At 40.9% G+C, this 19,067-nt stretch overlaps 1 protein-coding gene across 1 annotated transcript in view; it reads right to left on the bottom strand.

Moving 5' to 3' along the window:
* Positions 1-3,443: 3,443 nt before the first annotated feature.
* megf10 (multiple EGF like domains 10) overlaps positions 3,444-19,067 on the bottom strand; it is a 70,421-nt gene continuing 54,797 nt past the window's right edge. Inside the window, exons 11-27 of the mRNA XM_022744420.1 lie at positions 17,722-17,934; positions 14,866-15,040; positions 12,977-13,097; positions 11,933-12,096; positions 11,401-11,503; positions 10,514-10,660; positions 9,118-9,252; positions 8,579-8,707; positions 8,342-8,470; positions 8,010-8,138; positions 7,447-7,575; positions 6,777-7,004; positions 6,413-6,528; positions 5,778-5,898; positions 4,748-4,792; positions 4,446-4,655; positions 3,444-3,675 (exon numbers count right to left, since the gene is read on the bottom strand). Of these exons, the coding sequence (XP_022600141.1) occupies positions 3,509-3,675; positions 4,446-4,655; positions 4,748-4,792; positions 5,778-5,898; positions 6,413-6,528; positions 6,777-7,004; positions 7,447-7,575; positions 8,010-8,138; positions 8,342-8,470; positions 8,579-8,707; positions 9,118-9,252; positions 10,514-10,660; positions 11,401-11,503; positions 11,933-12,096; positions 12,977-13,097; positions 14,866-15,040; positions 17,722-17,934 (2,461 nt within the window). The 3' untranslated portion in view covers positions 3,444-3,508. The remainder of the gene's footprint in view (positions 3,676-4,445; positions 4,656-4,747; positions 4,793-5,777; positions 5,899-6,412; positions 6,529-6,776; positions 7,005-7,446; positions 7,576-8,009; positions 8,139-8,341; positions 8,471-8,578; positions 8,708-9,117; positions 9,253-10,513; positions 10,661-11,400; positions 11,504-11,932; positions 12,097-12,976; positions 13,098-14,865; positions 15,041-17,721; positions 17,935-19,067) is intronic.

Raw genomic sequence — 19,067 nt, 5'->3', positions numbered from 1 at the left:
GCTTAAGACTGTTTGCTATTCTAGGCCTTTCAGAACAAAGGAAATACAGAAAAACTACAATCAAACTAGTGACATTTTTTTGACACTTTTCTGTGGAATATGACAAAGTTTATCACTGGTTAATAATGTGAACGGTCCCGTCAAAATGATCCAAAAAGCTAAAGTCCAGCTTAAGCTTGCATTTCATTAGACATGCTGAGCCCTTTAAATTCGCAGTATTAAAGATCAACTGTCAGTGACTGGGTGTTAATGTACAGATGACTGGATTAATCTGGTGATATGAGGATGAAGTGGTGACAACATGATCATGTTATTGTGGAACTCTTATCACACCCAGCAAACATATCGTGTTGGGTTCTTCAGTCTAAAGATCACCACTGGTGGGAACTCTCCACACAGGAGGTCCTGAAATCTTGTGGTGGACTGGATCCCTGCTTTGGGGACTTGGAAGTCCCTGGAACTAAATCTGGGCTCTGCTCAAGAAGTGATGTTAACTGCAAGTTCCAGGTACTTTGTTAGCAGTACCTGGAAGTTAGATTGTTAGCAGTGCTGTCAATTGTGATTGGTCAAACAACAAGCACAACAATAACCAGCATGTGACATCTGGAGCAGGACAACAAAAACTTAACAAAAGAAGAATAAACACAGTGGAAAACGCTCAGTGGACAAACCAACACTGCAGAACCTTGATATAATGTTAATGTAGTTTAACATGATGCCATTGACACAGGCTGGTTTTGTTTGCACTGTTGGTGGAACTATGTTTGGGCTCTGCTCAGAGGGTGATATGAAAGGTTCAGGAACATGTGTCTTAACCACTATTTCACTACTGTGTGGAGCTGGAGAACCAAAGAGAAGAACAGTGGAGAACATCTGCCGGACAAGCCAACACGTCCAGGGTTTCACTAGTGTTTGGTGACAGAGGCGGTGCCACAGATTCTTCATCAGCAATAAATCTTCACATAAATAATATTAGAGCCACATCTTCTATAGTTGTCCGTTTGTTTGCCTTCTTTGTTTTGCCATTTAAGAGTTTATATCTGAAAATGTCCTGGTTTGTAAAATACACTGTGTATATATGGAAGAGTCAAGTAGCAAAGCTCCAGGTTGTAGGTTGTTAAGCTTCTTCCAAACATGATGAAGATTGTCTCACTGTTGCATTTTTAATGGTTTATATCTGAACCATCCTGGTTTGTAAAAAGCCGTGGAAACACAGTGAAGACCTGTACATGGTTCAGGTTCTGTAGAGGCCCAGGTTGTGGTTCCTGCAGTGCCTCCTGAACATCACTGGGTGGATCTACACATGGGTTCGAGTTTCCATGTTTGCTACCATGTAGTCTTGGTAATTTTCACCATGCTGTGTGCTGCGTCTACTTTCACACAGAACCTAAAATAATGTATTAAGTAACACTCCATTCATGCATAACAAAGTTATTCAGTACATCAACACAATGAGCAAACAAACAAAAAGAGAATGCATTTAACTTATGTTCAGTATGTCATCAGAAAAATATGAAATGATCAAATCATTTCAGTGTTCAGTGTCAGAGCTTGTAGCCAAAATTCTGTCATGACAACATTTCACAAACAGCATTGTGAAGTGTTCAGAAAATCAAAAAGTACCTGCAGTGTGCTGAATAACATTCCCACTGGGAGGCTGGGACTAATGCTTGAAAACTGGTTGGTTATGTTTTCTTTTTTTTATCTTATTCTGTCTGCATTGTGATTCAGTACATAGCCATAGCCCTGCCGCTTCATCAGTCCTAAATACCTAACTATTGTGTTAATGAAGCAGAGTTATCACAGGCCCATGTGTTGTGTTTACTGACACTACAGAGGAATAGGTCTTGGTCATTTTCCCACCACTGTTTATCAGGAGCTACTGTTTGTGTGAGGGACTCAAACTGGGGCTGTTGTCGGGATGGTGTGGTAGCTGACATATGAAACACAATTTGGGGTTGGAGAACCAACTTTCAAATCCAAACAGACACATACAAGCTAACTTGAGCCAAAAAAGAAGTTGTTTTGTTGTATAGAATCACCTGTATTAACATTATATGCAACAATAATCAATGCGGTTATGTGTTAATTACAAACCAAATCATTTTTCCTCTTTAAGAACTGGGATCTGATCACAGTGTGGCCAGTCCAGAAGCATTCAGACTGAGATGTGTTCGTGCATTTACACCTGCATTAACATGTTTCACCTGATCCACACATGATATCCAAACACACCAACACAAGAAACAGGCTGGAAGACAGGGTCAACATGTTGCCATGGGGATCATGTCGACCAAGATCAACATCTTGTTTCCAACTACCTTTGATAATCACTTTAAACGGACTACAGTAGCTCAGCAACAAACATGCAATATATGTGCAGCAAAAATAAAAGTACTCATGGAAGAACATGTTGGTGATAATGACCATGGAGCAGTATGAATAGCTGATATGATGTTTATGAATGATGGTTTTAGTTGTTTAAAATAAAATCAAAACACGATATTCTACATATTATTCTACTGATGAACTGAACAGGAAATTATATGAAATGACATAAAATCAAAAATGGAATATTGTTACAATAAGAGGAGAAGGAGCAACTTGAAATACTTTTGTAAAAATAGTTTTGTACCTTTGGTTAACTTAAATACTAATTCAGCACTGACTGATTACATCTGATGTCATTACTATGTGCAAACATCAACACCTTCAGCAGCTTGACTCGTCCTCAAAACGTAAACACCTAATCTTTGATACAGTCGCTAATATTCAACCAAATTAGGCATTTTCTAATACTGTTGTTACAAAAAGAGATTTGATTGGTGTTGAATATTATACACAAACAACATAAAGGCTTCAGTACGCTTGAAACAAAGTGCTTTGATCATTTAAAAGCATCTGAAACCACTTTTTCAACACTGGAATTGGAATTGGGAGGGTTCTGCCTCTGACTATTTTTGCAACTTTCGGAATCACACAATCTCATCATGCCCACTTTTATGCAGCAATTAGCCAGGTGTGTGGAGATGTGACAAAGGGGCAGGTCACTTCTCGTCTGTACAACTACCTTCAACACCACAAATGCTTTGACACCATCTGAATGTGTGTGTTATCGCCATTTGAGACTGCAAGACACAGTTCTTGGAGAGAGGTCGGGAACACTTGAAACACTTTCGTCGTTCATCAAAGGTCGGACAAAACCTCATAGAACCTGTTTTGTCCAAAGCAAACCTTAAGTAAACCTTCCCTCCCTGACATATGGAATGACCTACGAAGACTTCATTGCAGTTTTAAAAAAAATGCTATAAAATATAAAAGCTGTACCTCCAAATTCATATCCACTCTGTTCAGAGAAAAGTCATGATACATAATTACACTGATAATGACAAAGTATAACAAGTGATAGTATGAAGTGGGCATAAGGTGTGCCTGCTTGAGGAATCATCCAGTGCTGGAGCTGTTGACTGGAAGTGAGACCTGATCTCTGTACTGAGTGTCTGCGCCATCATTCACTGTCCAGCTCCTTGAGCTCTGATGACGGACTCTCTCTGGCTGGCAGGAGGTCATAGTGACACGGGATGTGGCTGTTTTTTGGTAGATCGTACGGATCCTGACCAAACTGTCCATGGTCGCTGCCGTCTCCAGGGGGCGGGATGGTGCTTAACGTTGGCTCTAAAATCAAAGAAAGGTGAGTCAGCAGTTGCAAGACGTAAATTAAGTATAAAGCTAAGGTGCAAGGAATAATCCAACATTTTGTAAAAAATTTGGAAACATCACATCATCAACATCATCTCAGTGCAGAGGTAGGTCCAGGACATGTTTAGCCTAGCTTAGCACAGGAATTGCAGGGATTTATCCGCTGCGACTGGCTGCCTTGACGACAATTTTTGTCATATTTAAATATCTATTGTACATATTATCATATTATCTTTTCTCTGCATGTTAGCTTTTCTGCAGCAACTATAGCAACAGTTTGCCATCTTGTTTGCTCTGTGTGGTTTTTGTCTGTACAAAATGCAAAAGATTTTTATAAAAACACATTGTTTATAGCATGGTGGATTTATCTGGATTGATGCATAATTCAAAAAGCTATGCTAGGTAACATTATCTTCCTTGTTATCTTAGCTACAAAGCTAAAGTCCTCCCTAGTTTTACTCCACTGTGTTTATGGTGTTGTGTTTGTTTTCATGTTGTTTGTTTGATGAAGTTTCATATTATAAGGCTTGTTTTGCTTCAGCTCTGGGTTCCAGCATTGTGTCGTTGCCTTAGCAATGCACGTCCATGAATTTGGGGGGGCGGAGCTTCTGAAGGAGCACTGAAGGGTGGGATGTATTTGTTTTGCTGCTGTTTTCTGCTTACTCTACCTTTAATGCAACTGAGGTATACTTCTCTATAAAGCACTCACAATGACAACAAAACACATGTAGACTACAGCGCCTCACCAACTTCATAGACATTGCGGTTGTTGGCGGGGTTGCTGTTGCTGATCTCAGTGTACGGTGAATCCCGTCTGGCTGGTGACTTCATTTCCACGTAGCCACACTCTGTGTTTTTGGCTGTCAGTAGGGGAGGGTCCTTTATCGTGGCGTACGGGTTTTCAGAGCTGTTGAGGGAACAGGAACTAGCGTGGTAGGGCGTACCCTTCACCAGATCTGGATGACATGGACAGAGGAGCCAGTGAGACGTGAACACCAGCGGTACACTGTCACCGTTCAGCATTTATTGTTGGAAATCCAGAACCTACCTCGTAATGATTTCCCCATGTATCTCCTATCGATCCCGTACGCTCCTGGTATGAAGAAAAATGGAAAATTAAATGGTGGAAGCAAATATGATGTGAGCGACTATTATGGCTACATTATGTTGAGTGTTCATCATCATCATCATAATAAATTAAGAACTGTGGTTGCAATAGAGAAAAGTCTCTTCCACATCAATCAAGATGCAAAGACAAAAGAACTGCCAGTAAATTATAGTTGAATAACTCCACATCTCCGCCAAGAAGCAATGAGACTGTGGACTGTTGACAGTACAGTGGCAGCTTTACCAAGGCAGTGTGTTTATGACACCCCCATGGAGCTGCTGTGGTAAGGATGCATTATCCTTCAACTCTGCACCAACTCCAACATACTGTTCTGCTTTTTTTCTGATGCAAAGTCGCTCCCTAATCACTACTCGAAGGCTATGTTCACATTACATGCTGAAATTACCCAAAGTGACCAAGATCTGACTTTCTCATATCACATCGTTGCCACTTGCGCATGTGGTCCTAGATCCGATCTCTGGCTATACACCGTTGGTCATATGATTTATTACGGTTCACTCATTGGTATTTTAAGTCTTATAGACTGAATAGTTCTATTGAGACCGGGCTTGTGTCCCCCAGTTCCTGAAGTGCTTGTAAGCAATGAAAAAAGCCTCTTCGTTGGAGTCAACCAGTCAACTGTCAGCTGTTACTTCAACACAGAGACTGGAACTGTCATGTAGTAAAAGACACAGAACAGGGTGCTGTAAACTGTATATTCAGGAGGAGACTGAACCCTGTTATGTGCACCAATATTTATTCCATGTAACGATGGATAACAATCTGTCTCCGCAGGTGGGGCATGAACCTACTCACTGGAACGTCACTAAGCCTTTAAACACAACAGTGCTGGTATATATAGTGGAATAGAGGTGCTCTATCATTTACAGCCAACAATACACAAAGACACCAACTTGCAGCATTAATATCTGTGAGTGCACAGTGCAATACAACACCCTCCATGACTCACCCAGTTCATTGAAGCAGTCCCCTTGTTTCCAGTCTGCAGGCAGGGTGCCGGTGTGATCAGGTAGAGGAGCCCCTTTCCTCGGAGCCACGTTCTTCAAGTTCACAAACAGCTGGTTGTTCTTCTGCAAATACATCATTGCATAAAGTTAAAGGGACAAACATGAGTTGTTAGAATATTTTGTACCACTTCATAATAAGACTCCCCTTAAAAAAGATTCATAAATTGTTCAGAATTAGGATATTTATTTGGTTGTTAACACTTAAAAAAATAAACAATCATAAATAAACAATTCTAAACAAGTTATAAACACAGTTCTCATACTTTGATGCAGGCTCACTGTTTGGCAAGACAAGTTTATGCTTACTGCTCATTAAAGTGTAAGTAAATAATGAGATATGAGGCTTAACAGTACAGAGAAATGTGGGCTCGCTATTAGGCAAGCAACAGGTCACTGTTGGCCTTGTTATCTAATATGTTATAACAGCTTATAAATGATTTATAAAATGTTAAAAAGCTAATTAATAAACTAGTTATAAACCACTGATAAATCCTTTATAACTGTTGTCTATTGTAAAGTGATGCAGAATATTCATTATTCAAACAAACACACTTTATAATGATTCTCACTTCCATACCTTTCCATAGGGGCCGTTGTTAACTCGTGGGGGGCTGATGCACTGGGTCAGAGTGTGGTAGCTGGGGTTGGAGAAGTAGTTGCTGGGGTGGGCCTCACATGCTGGTGGGTGAGCATCTGAAAAATGACCAGGATGATTCAATTCATGACACAAAATTAAAAGTGTTTCATTTTCATACAGATCAAGAATCAAGCGGACCATACAGTAAAACTAATCTGTTGCTATATAATGACTTACTTACTTCATGATTTATTTCTAATTATTACACAGAAAAACATGAATCACATTGTGTAACCAGAGAGCTTCCTTGCTTTTATACACTGTATAATATCCTTGTTCACAGCATTTCCCCCCTGTAATGTACCTGTAACGGTGTAATCCGCAGTGACCCTCATGGCAGGAGTGTAGGTCACAGCCGGCATGGTGGGCTCTTTGCCCTTCTGCTTGTTTCTGTAGATGATGAGGAGGAGCAGGAGGAAGAGCACCAGCAGCACCAGGATGATGATTCCTGCGATGGCTCCGATCTGGTAGGTGTCTACCGGCATGGCTGCACTGGTCAGACTGTTGAGGCTGCCCACCACCACCACACCAGCTGCAGGCAGCAGGAGGAGGAGGAGGGAATATACAGTCTGTTCAGTCTTACTCAACATTTACATTAAACAAAATAAAACTAGACAACATAGTTATTTCAAAAGTAGAAGACTGCCAATGATGAGTCAAGTAATCTGACTGCAGTAAACAGATCTGATTCCATTTGTACTGAGATCAGATTGCTTATAGACAGATTTAGAAAAGAATAACGTACAACACATGTTGAATATTGATTCCCTGAAAACATCGGGACAATTTAGAAATATACTATAAAATCTTTAAAATCTTATTTCTGTGAATGTAACTGTTTTTATTTTTATTACGAATTTATTTTTGTTTGTTTTCTTTCTGCTTATGTAATCTGTAATCTGTAATGTAATAAATAAAGGTTGATGATGATGATGATGATGATGATGATGATGATGATGATGATAAGGCTTCACCTTGGTCACAGCGAGCTCCCTTCCAGCCTGGGTTGCAGTAACACGTTCCGGTCATGTGATCACAGGTGGAGTTATTCAGACAGTCACACACCTGACGGCAGCCGTAACCATATGAACCAGGAGGACACTCTGGAAGTGAACAGGTGATTTTTTAAAGCAGCAGAAATGGGGACAAGGCATCTAACACAAAGTATCTGTATGGGATAACATCACTGAAGTTACTGAGAGAAGTTCATATTACACTTGAATTATGGAGACAGTTTAAACACACACACACACACACACACACACACACACACACACACACACACACACACTTAAAAAAAAATCATTTTATTTACCTTAGTTAATTATACATAATATATTCTTTTTTTTCTAATTTTCATTTCAATTGAATTGTATTATTCTTGACACTTATTGTTGCTGACCTGAAATCAGGCCAATAAAGCATGATTGAAGATTGAATTGAGAAATTGTAAAAGAAAAGAAAAGAAAAGAAAAGGGAAGAAAAGAAAAGAAAAAGAAAGACCGACTGGTGACCTCAGGTGGACAGTGGGACGTACTTTGTTCACAGTGACGTCCCATGAAGCCGGTGCGACAGGTGCACTGTCCAGAGATGTGGTCGCAGTCGGCTCCGTTCCTGCACTGGCAGGTCTGAGAACAGTCCTTCCCATAGAAGCCTAGAGGACAGCCTGCAAGGAAGACATCACACAGCACACATCAGGACATACTCTCACTATGATCTGTTTCTGAAATAAACTACAAAGGTCGTGTTGCATACAGTACATGTATCAAAAGCAACTTCATGCAACAATAACACAACTAAGATGAAGTGAACAGAGGTGAATAAACCCCTAAAGCAAAGCCAGTGTGTGTGTGTATATGTGTGACTGACGTTGTGTGCAGTAGAGGCCGGTCCATCCTGGGGTGCACTTGCACTCGCCATCATAAGCGCTGCAGTAGGCTCCATTGTGACAGTTACACGTGTGGATGCAGTTGGGTCCCCACTGACCAGGGGGACACGCTGCAGCACAGACAACATGTAAAATCATATAAATATCCTCCCTGACATTATAAAACACTTCAGAAGCATCATGTATATTATTCATTTATCATTATTGTGTGAACGCACGCTGGGAGCAGTCGCTGCCAATCCATCCTGGATAACACTGACAGGAGCCGTCGATGGGGTTACAGGTGGCGTTGTTGGTACAGCTGCAGCTCCACACACAGTTCTTCCCGAAGCGACCACTGGGACAAACTGTGAATAAGATATGTGTTTGTTAATGTTAAGCCACTTATCTGATCTCAGATATTATCCATGGTTGCTGATGAGCTTCACTGTGACATTCTTATTGCACACAATAAGGCAATGTTGTTCGAGTGGTGTGTTACATCATTGGTTCCGACATTATAGTAAATGAATCCCTGCAGTTTAGGGATTGTGCTCGTGCTGCCAGTTGTCTTCAGGCTTCTTGAACAGCTTTGATCTTTTCTCAGTGCCATTCTCAGAGTGTCACAACAGGAAGAGGTTTCTTGGAACAGCCCTTCTAGGACTCAAACCAGCAGGGAGCCTTTGAAAGTCCACATGGGTCGACCCCTGAGTCTTCTGTAACACAGTAGGAACAGTGTGCTGCGGGGTGACGTGGCTGATTGTGCTGCGGTGCTCACCTTCGTTGCACAGCGTCCCCTTGAAACCCGGCAAGCAGTCACACTGTCCCGTGATGTGGTGACACGGTCCGTTACTGTGGACGCACTGTGGACAGGTCTGACTGCAGCGGTGACCGAAGTAACCTGGAGAGCAGACTGCAGGAGAACCAGAGGAGACTTCAGTTAACCTGATTCACCAAGTTAACAGCTGATTAAGCATCAACAAATGGGATGATCTTTTAGGATCCTTCTGGGAGTGAAAGAATCCACATGAGTTCAGGGTGTAATTTAACATCAACTTTCATATGTGATTCAGTTATGACCCTGTTAGAGAATCACTCAGACTGGACACAAACCAACAGTTTATCCAGACTACTGTATATAAACCACTTCATTTGCAAGTCAACTGAAATGTCACTAATGATCCCAGAGGACAAGTGTCTGTGAATATATTCAGCAAGAAGTGGATCTGTAAACTCTGATGGATGTTCACACAGATTATTTTACTGTTCACCTTTGTTTCCTCTTTTAAATAAGGTTTGTTTATAACCTGTCTGACTGTCAGATGTCACCAGAACTGTTAACTATAATTTGAAAGATGGACAAATGGAAATCAGACTGAAGTTGAATAAACATCCTTAAAAGTGAAGTATTAGGGACTTTAAGCAGCCACGGTTGAAGAGACAGCTACAGCATGATGCAGTGACATAGATTCTATGGTTACACTTCCTACCATTGCAGCACGACTGTCAAGTCAAGTAAATTTTTATTTGTATAGCGCCATTTCACAACATACGTTATCTCAAGGCACTTTAGACTTTCTCTTTATAATAATATTTACCCAACAATTCCCACCAAGAGCAAGTGCTAGGCGACAGTGGCAAGGAAAAACTTCCTACTGTCCACTACAGGAGAAAGACTAGTTTGCCGTACCGTGACACGTTAAAGAATCAGTACGTTTCTGTCATATTTCAATGACACCGTTAGTAGTTTTATGGATTATGATTTTATTTGTTGAAGATACCTGCTGACTTGACTGATTTTTCCTGTTTATTCATAGACATGTTGTTAACCTCCATCCTCCCTCTCCATCCCACAACCTCACTGTGCTGTGTGTTGATGAAACCAGATGGCTTTAAACAAACTCCTCATCTGATATTAAATTGTCTCTAAAGCAAAGATCAGCAGCTCTCGGGTCATTTAAGAGACATATTGTAGCAACGTTCAGAGCGACCTCAGTTTCCTGAAGAAGTGAAGTAGCTGTTGTTAGAGTTAAATGTTGCTTAGAGATCTTTGATTTCCATTACTATGGCAACACGTTGGAATGCATACACACGCTGTAGCCATCACTTCAACCGTTGCTGCTTAAAGTCCCTATTAGCTGTGAAGCAGCAGTGTGTGATGCTGCAGGACTTACTCCTCTGGCAAGTGGTGCCTCTGTATCCGGGAGCACACTCACACGTTCCTTCATCTGGAGAGCAGGAGGCTCCGTTCTTACAGTTACAGGGGGTGGAACAGTTCGGGCCCCAGCGGCCCTCTGCACACACACTGTCACAGTGGATACCTACACACACACACACACACACACACACACACACACACACATGTCGGCACAAAATACAGATAATTTTTACCACATTACAGTGAATGCATTTAAAAGTTATCTGACCCCTGACTTCAGCACCAGTCACATCACAGGTGAAGCTCAGGTGTAACAGCTGGGTTTGGTTTAGCTGTTTCACGGTTATTATACATATATACTGAAAGGTCTGTAAAATCAAAAAATGAGCAATTGATTTTGGATACTGACCACGCTGTAAGTCTTACATGCTTTTACTTTATAATCATTGGTGGAAAATAACTTAACATTTACTCAAGTAAAAGTTGATTGGAATAGTTGAAGGTATTTCCATTTCACATGTATACTTTATATTTCTACTTCTCTACAGCTTAGAGGGAAACATTGTACTTTTTACTGCTCTACATTTAGTCAGTAGATATAAATATTTCTTATTTTAAAGAAGAAGATTTTACATTAGATTTTCTGTTGAATTATTTATCTACCTTAGGTTTTTTTTCATCCATAAATGTAAAGACACATTATTGATGCCCTAAAATTATATTATCTAGAAATATCTATTCTATTTTAATTTTGTTTATTTTGTTTTATTTTGTGTCTTTTAGTGGATTATATTCCTGTTTACACTGTGTGCTTGCTTTTCTAAAAAGCCTATTACTGATGATGTAACACCTGCCTTATATTGTTGTACAATTTCTACTTATATAAAAGAAAAGAAGTCTCACCAGTCCATCCAGCCAGACAGCGGCAGTGACCAGTGGAGTGGTGACATCCATCAGCGTGACTACAGTCACAGCGTTCTTTACACTCAAGACCGTAGGTACCGTCCTGAGGAACAGTAACAAGACAGAAGCAGTTCTTTAGTCTTTGATGGCAGTTAACATATGCAACCTCAGAATAACTACAAGGTCAACTGTCATTCTAACAGAGTGATGCACAAACATGTTGGATGCTTGTTTAGGAGTGTAGGATTTGTACAGGCTGTTAAATGTTATAATATAATAATATATAATATATAATACAAAACAACACAACCAACGCAAAATCTCAGGTTGTAATGTCAGAACTACAGTATGTGATTTGCAGTGTTAAAATATACCCCAGCTGAGTATAAAATCATAAAAAGAGTGATTTTCAGTGGATTAGAGCTGTGATTTCCTCACTGCCCGTGAACACAACTGTGTTGGTCTCAAGAGGGTCAAAACAGAACAAAACAAAACTATTATTTGTGCACTCGGAGAGTCCACATCCTCTCACCTGGCAGTGCAGCTCACACTTCTCTCCCCTCCAGCCGGGGGCACAGGTGCAGTGACCGTCCAGGGCGTTACACGACCCTCCATTCCCACACATGCAGGTGAGGTTACAGCTCAGACCCCAGGTACCACTGGGGCAGTTGATGGAGCAGTCCACCCCATGCCACCCTGATTAAACATGGTCAGTGAGATGTAAATGTACACATAGAATCACATTACTTGTGATTAACAGTAGCTGTAACACAATTATCAAAAAAACGCGAGAACAATTTCTTTGAAATAATGTGAAGAGCAAAAGTTGTCAAGGAAGAAGTTATGAAACCAAAACTGTGTTTCATAATGGAGTCATTCCACTGGAGAAAAGACATAGTGCCCTACACATAATAAAATAACTAAAGCTATTCTAGTAGACCATTATCATGTGATATAAAACAGACTTTTTAAAGGTCCATATATTCTAATGGTCTCTGTCCATGTGTTGTTTGATTATAGATCAGGTTTAGGTTCTATATTAATACTGTGAAAGCATCAAAGCCTCAGTCCACAGAGAAATGCACACAGCCTGTATTCAGAAACTGAGCCTTAAAACCAGCCGTCAGGACTTCTGGAACTTTGTGATGTCACAACAAAACAGTCACTGCCCTCAGCCAGACCCCAAGCCCCATCATCCAACCTTGCAGGATTTGGTTTCTCTGAGTGTTTACCTGAAATATGCTTTATTTTTATTGGATCACTCAGAAAACAGTCATCAGAAGACATCCTCCTCTCTTCTGATTAGCTCACTGACCTGTTGTTACTAGAGCTCCAGAGAGGAGCCTGAGAGATACATTGAGATGGTTTTTGGTTCTTAAAACCACAAATATATCTTCTTATGGATCAACACTTCAAATAAAACACAGAAGAAGAGGAAAATATGGAGCTTCAAGTAAAAAAAAATGCAATGCAATACATAATATTGACTCATTTCATTTAAAGATTCATATCATATTTACTTATTTAATATTAATCATGATCTAATGTCATCCATACTCTTTCCCCTTCTGCTCACCTGGTTTACAGGAGCAGGATCCGTCCACAGGTGAACACTGAGCTCTGTTCTTACAGTTACAGCTGGATGAGCAGTTCACTCCATGTGTCCCTGCCGGGCAGGGGACCGAACAGTTGGGACCCTGAGAAGGTAGAAAGAAAAATGGTTACAGTTGGCTGTGAGGACAGAACACTGATGGCCAAACATCGTCAACAATGAAGAGACACAATCAGTTCATCTGCTGCGTTTGAATCAATTCGATCCATAAGTAGATCAAAACACTTTCCACATCTCTCTTACTTGTCTAGTTGTCATACAATTAAACATTATTTTGTTATGTGATCAGTAGATGTGTGACATCACTGATTTATCCACATTGTTTGATCAGTAAGAGCTTTGCAAAGTTGCCAAGTTTGTGTGTTTTCAGCAAATCACTGCCTTTTTTTGATTAATGGAAACTTGACTATATCTGGCAACCCTCAACATCAAACTGTATTCTGCACTGTTGAGCAGCTGCAGCCTGTCTGTAGCAGTACAGGAACTGGTGATGAGTGATGAAACAGTCAGTATTCATAGTCCAGATGTTCTTCAGCTGGATGTTATATGTAAATCTCATGGGTCAGCTGTTGTTAGCTCATTAACGATTGTTATTAAAGACATGAGGCCCTTTTTAAAGAATCAGAGTGTAAGTAACAGCTGAGCTTCACAAATAAAATTCTGTAACAATCCAAACATTTTTTCTTGAAAATCTATCATGTCAATTTTGTCTGAGATTTATATTAATTAAAAAAATATCGAATTAAAATCCCGAGAAAAAAATCAAGCCCCGTCTCAGTTTCAAATATACATTCAATTAATTTGCTCATATTAACAAACTGTTAAACCTCTGTGGGTAGAAATGTAAAACTATGAAGAAAGTTGAAGATCTCTGCTATGAGAAATCTGTTTTCCCACGGAGGACTGATGTTCCCATGACGAACACTCTGCTGCGAGGGACATAAAAGAGCTTTGAGCAGATACACATGGAAACAATGAGGACTTCTCTGCTGGGCCTGAGATCACAACATCATACTTGGAAGTGGCTGTGTGAATTTTTGGTCTGACTAAACTAAAATTAGCAGAAGCTTCTTCTGAGAGGGAATCTCTTCATCTCTTAGTGTCTTTATGATGGTTTTATTACGGCTGTTCAAGAGCTTTATTGATGTTGTTTCACTCAAATAAAATTAGATGTTAGATAAACAAATAGTTAGACATGTTGTGAGATGCTTATTTCCTTTATTTCAATCTGAGTGTTAAAGGCAAAACATGTAATTTTCTGCTGCTCGTGGTCTCTCAATCAAAACAATATCAAAAGATGGAGTTCGGTGACATTGTAAAGTAGCATGGGATCATGTGAGGTTTGGGTTCTTTCAATTTCAGTCAGTCAGGAGGTTTTTACCAGGACCTTCATTATCCACAGAGGTCTCCTGCTCTCCAAAACAAACAGACCTGCTGATTAAAACCAGTAAAAACACTGAATAAACTAGTTCCATGGCAAAAATCATCCTGCAAGCTGATAACGTTTGCTCAGCTTGATGGATAACCTTTGATCCAGTGTAAGAAGTGTCCATTATTTTTAAATCCAAAGAAGAAAAACAGGATTTTAAGAAAACGGTTCGCTGAAATTGCTGCAGTTTCTAACTGCTGCCACTAGATATTGCTAAAGAGCCTTATTTTTACTCACAGCACCTTTAATGAGATGAATGAGATGATGGGACCTGGACTGCAGACCTGACATTTTCAGTAGTTTAGTAGTTTGAATGTTTGCTGGCTGTGAGTCCAGCAGTGGAGACAGGAGATGACCACAATCAGCCACACACAAGTCTCATGAACGAACATGACATGTGGAATAAAAAATTCATTGACTTTACCGTAAAGCCTGGAGCACAGATACACTCTCCGGTCACACTGTGGCAGTCGGCACCGTTCTGGCACTGGCACACCTGCCGGCAGGATGCGCCATAGAATCCTGGGGTGCATGTCTCATTACAGTAGAGGCCGGACCAACCGGGCTGACATGTACACTCCCCTGACATCGGGTGGCAGCTGGAGACAAGAGAGGAACACACCATGATTACAGATTGTACTTTCTTCTAGTTTAGCGTTTAGTGACTGAATCATTATTGGCTGAGGGATTTAGTATGCGTACAGCACACGCTGTCTTATGTCGAGCTGAATCAGTGGATCTCTGCAGCAAGTAAACAAGATACCAACAGCAGTGTAAACAATGCAGACTAATAAAAACAAGTTTCACCGAGCTTGTGTTAGGTGAATTATATAAGAAAAGGCATTGTACTGTCTAAAGGTAGATGTCCATATGTAGTTTGATTATAGATCAGGTCTAGGTTCTATATTAATACTGTGAAAGTATCAAAGCCTCAATCCACAGAGAAATGCACACAGCCTGTAATCAGAATCTGAGCCTTAAAACCAATCATCAGGACTTCTGGAACTTTGTGATGTCACAACAAAGCAGTGATTGCTCTCAGCTGCGCACCTGGACCCACCATCCAACCTTGCAGGGTTTTGGTTTACCTGAAAAACAGTCAGTCAATCTGTGAGCCAGTCAGAAGAGAGGAGGCTCTCAGCCTCTCTTTTGATTGGCTCACCGACCTGTTGTTACTAGAGCTGCAGAGAGACGCCTGACAGAGTAGATGTAAAACTACATTGAGATGATTTTTCGTTTTTAATACCACAAATATATCTTCTGATGGATCAAACCTCAAATACAACACAGGAGAAGAGGAAAATATGGCGCTTTAAAACTGCGATCAAGGCTTACCACAGTTTCCCTTCCACATGATAGTAAGTTGATGAGGGATTCAATATCTGACCTGTCACCACATTTAACCACAACACAATGGAGAGTAGCCAGGGTTCATGCTTGAAGCCAAAAACCTGCTGTCACAGCCTCCTCCCTAGTTTGTTCTGGGAAACAGATTCTAACAGAGGTTTGATTAATCATTTAAAAAACAATAATAATTTAATAAAAAATAAATAATTTCTTAAACCTGTGTAGGAGCTGACTGACTAAGGGGCTGAAAGGCTCCATGTTTTTCCCTCCATGGCAGCGAGTGGGGGATTATCTGCAGAACAACAGGTGGAATCTCTCTGTGTTTGTTAGTTACTGTGTTTGACTGACAGCTGCTCCACCTGACACAGCAGTCCCATTGAGCAGCAGCAGAACAGCCGCTCTCTGCAGGGACACATGCAGCTGCCAGCTGTGGCAGCCTAACTGATCACTGATCAGCTGTTTACAAGGTCAAAAATCAAACTGACAACACATGACTACTTCTTGTTAACACTTCAGTTTGAAGAATACAGATTTGAACATTGAGAATAATATTTTGAAATAATTCAAATAGCTGACTGACAACATGTTGCTGTCAAGAGTTCGAAAGTGGCAGGACAAAGTTGGAACACTTACTTTTTCCAGGATTGTTTTTCAGCTGCGGTGAAGGTGTCTGTGACTTGTAGTGCTACTGGAGCACATGTAAGACATGCTGCGTTTGTGCATGTGCACAGTTAAATTGTGGCAAGTTTAAATATATTAGTCAACCATAAGTGACCACATGATCACGTTAGACTGACTTTATGAATAGTTACAAGCAGCAGATGCAGCGGCTGCAGCACAATCTGTCTGAGTTTAACAGGCCGGCTTTGTAATTGTGTGTTTGCAGATGACAACAGCTAGGTTGAAAAATCTGATTTAATTTAATTGGTGGTGCAGTGGTTAGCATCGTCACCTCCCAGCAACAAGGTTCTGGGTTTTAGCCTGCCAACTTGTGTGGAGTTTGCATGTTCTCCCTGTGCCTGCTTGGGTTTCCTTGAGCCCTCTCCCACAGTATACAGGGCAGTATGTGACAGGTAGGTGTGAATGTAAGCATGAATGGTTCTCTATACTATGTCAGACCTGTGATAGACTGGTGACATGTCCTGGGTGTACCCTGCCATCACCCAATGTCAGCTGGGATTGGCTCCGGGGGGGGGGGGGGGGTATCATGGATTTTTTTTACTCCTTCTGTTCTGTTTTAATTAATGACTGACAGCTTAATGGCAACTTTTAAGGTGGAATGTTTTCTTGAGTGTCACTCAATACATGAGTTGATGTTGTGAATCAATCCATACACCTTAAATGTCAATATGATGACCTTGACCACTCCATTTGTTTTAATGGGCTCTCCTGCATGACACACGCTTCAGTGATGACTGAATGTTCAAAACTAAATTTCAAGCTGATTATTCAAACTGCAAATATTCTATTTCCTCACTTGCAGAAAAGAAGTGGTGGAGCGCCGTTCTGGTGCGGCTCCAGCAGCACTACACCTCTGTCAGTGAGGTGAGCCCAGTCTTGCACCACGCCTGCTGCACGCTCTCATGTGCACCCTGAATGACAGGCACACAGAGAGGGCCAGTAAAAACTTGATGGAATTTGTCCTGGTTTGCCTGATGGCCAGTCCAACTTTGAAGGGTTTTGTTGTACCTGGGTAGTGTGTGGTAGCCTCCGCTGGCAGTCGGAGTGACTCTCAATAGGTAATAAAATCTATCTAACTTAATGTTAGCTAGTTAAATCTACCTTTCTCTCTGTTCTCCTCTCTCCTTGGCCAGGTGTCACCATTTTAACCATCCAAATTAAAAGCCCTCCAGTAACTGCGACTTCATGACATTGCAGCAGCGGTGGTAATAAGTCACTGTATATAAGGGAAATACTGCACTGCACAGCATACCTTTGCGTGTTCTGGGCAGTACACGGACACTTCCTGTCACACCGGAGGCCGTAGTGCGCTTCAGGACACAGTCGGACATCGCAGATCTCCCCTGTGTATCCAGGCTCACACAGACAAACTCCGTTGGTGTGGTAGCACTTGCCGTTGTTCTTACATCGACACGTCTTTGCACAGCCAGCACCATAAGTACCAACTGGACACTCGTCCTGGCACCTGTTCACAGCATGAGACACAGAAATCCATGGTCAATGATTTGAGAAGAAAATATGTATGTACTGTATGTATGTATGTATATGTATTTTTGCACTGTATACATGCATGAATATATGACTGTATGTTTATTGTAATTTTACCATACGCTTCTATACAAGGCAGAATGAGAAATTGTTTCTCTGGGACCTAGGTGCAAGACATTAACCAAGGCACTATACTACATATGCAGGTTATGTCCTTAACTAACCCTAACCTTAACCCCTTAACTCATACAGTTCATTCACAGTAATTCAAACAGTTCAAACAGTTTCATTTGAAGAATCATAATTTGTCAACAGTGAGTCATACAGATATAAAGGTGGTGGTAATGTTTTGACCAGAGGAACAAGTGTCAGAAATGTGTCGTAAAACACTTGACTCCTGATAGAAGTTTACTAGGATCAGTGAGATGTAAACCAGTGCAATTTTTTGTAGAAGTTACACACAATGCATACTAACTAAGTGTGTGTAAATGTGTAAAGTGCAAGTTTGCATGTGTATGTGCATGTTTGAATATATGTCTGTATTAAGGGTGTAATGATACATGTATTTGTGCCGTGCTGTTTGGTACAGGATGAATATAATCTATCTTTAACCATGCACTTTATGCGCAAAGATTTTTGTGTTCTGATGGTCAGTCTATGATGTGTTAGTGACTAAAGTCATACAGCTACACTGAGCCCACGTAGCTTCATATAACGCCCCGCTGGCTCATCTGGTAGAACGTGTACCATAAAGGCTTAGTCCTAACTTCAGCGGCCCGTGTTTGAATCCGACCTGTGGCCCTTTGCTGCATGTCATCCTCTCTCTCCCTCTCTCTTTCTCTCTCTCTCTTACTGACTCTCTCCATCTCTCTTTCTCTCAAGGAGACTAGAGTCGAGTCGAGTCAACCTGGTATCATGCCGTGGAAAAACACATTCTTTCTCCATTTTATGTGTTTATGTGGCAAACAGCTAACACTCACTCACAGGGTCCATATTATCTCTTCCATGATTACAGCACAAACATACATCAGTCCAACCTCCAAATCAAGCTGGGTTTGAAAACAAAATGGCCGTCTCCTGTCCTGTCATTTAGAGCAGGCCAGAAGAAGA

The sequence above is a fragment of the Seriola dumerili genome, unplaced genomic scaffold (genome assembly GCF_002260705.1).
Source record: "Seriola dumerili isolate Sdu_G_001 unplaced genomic scaffold, Sdu_1.0 BDQW01000081.1, whole genome shotgun sequence".
Taxonomy (NCBI): domain Eukaryota; kingdom Metazoa; phylum Chordata; class Actinopteri; order Carangiformes; family Carangidae; genus Seriola; species Seriola dumerili.
This window is presented reverse-complemented; position numbering and strand designations above follow the sequence as displayed.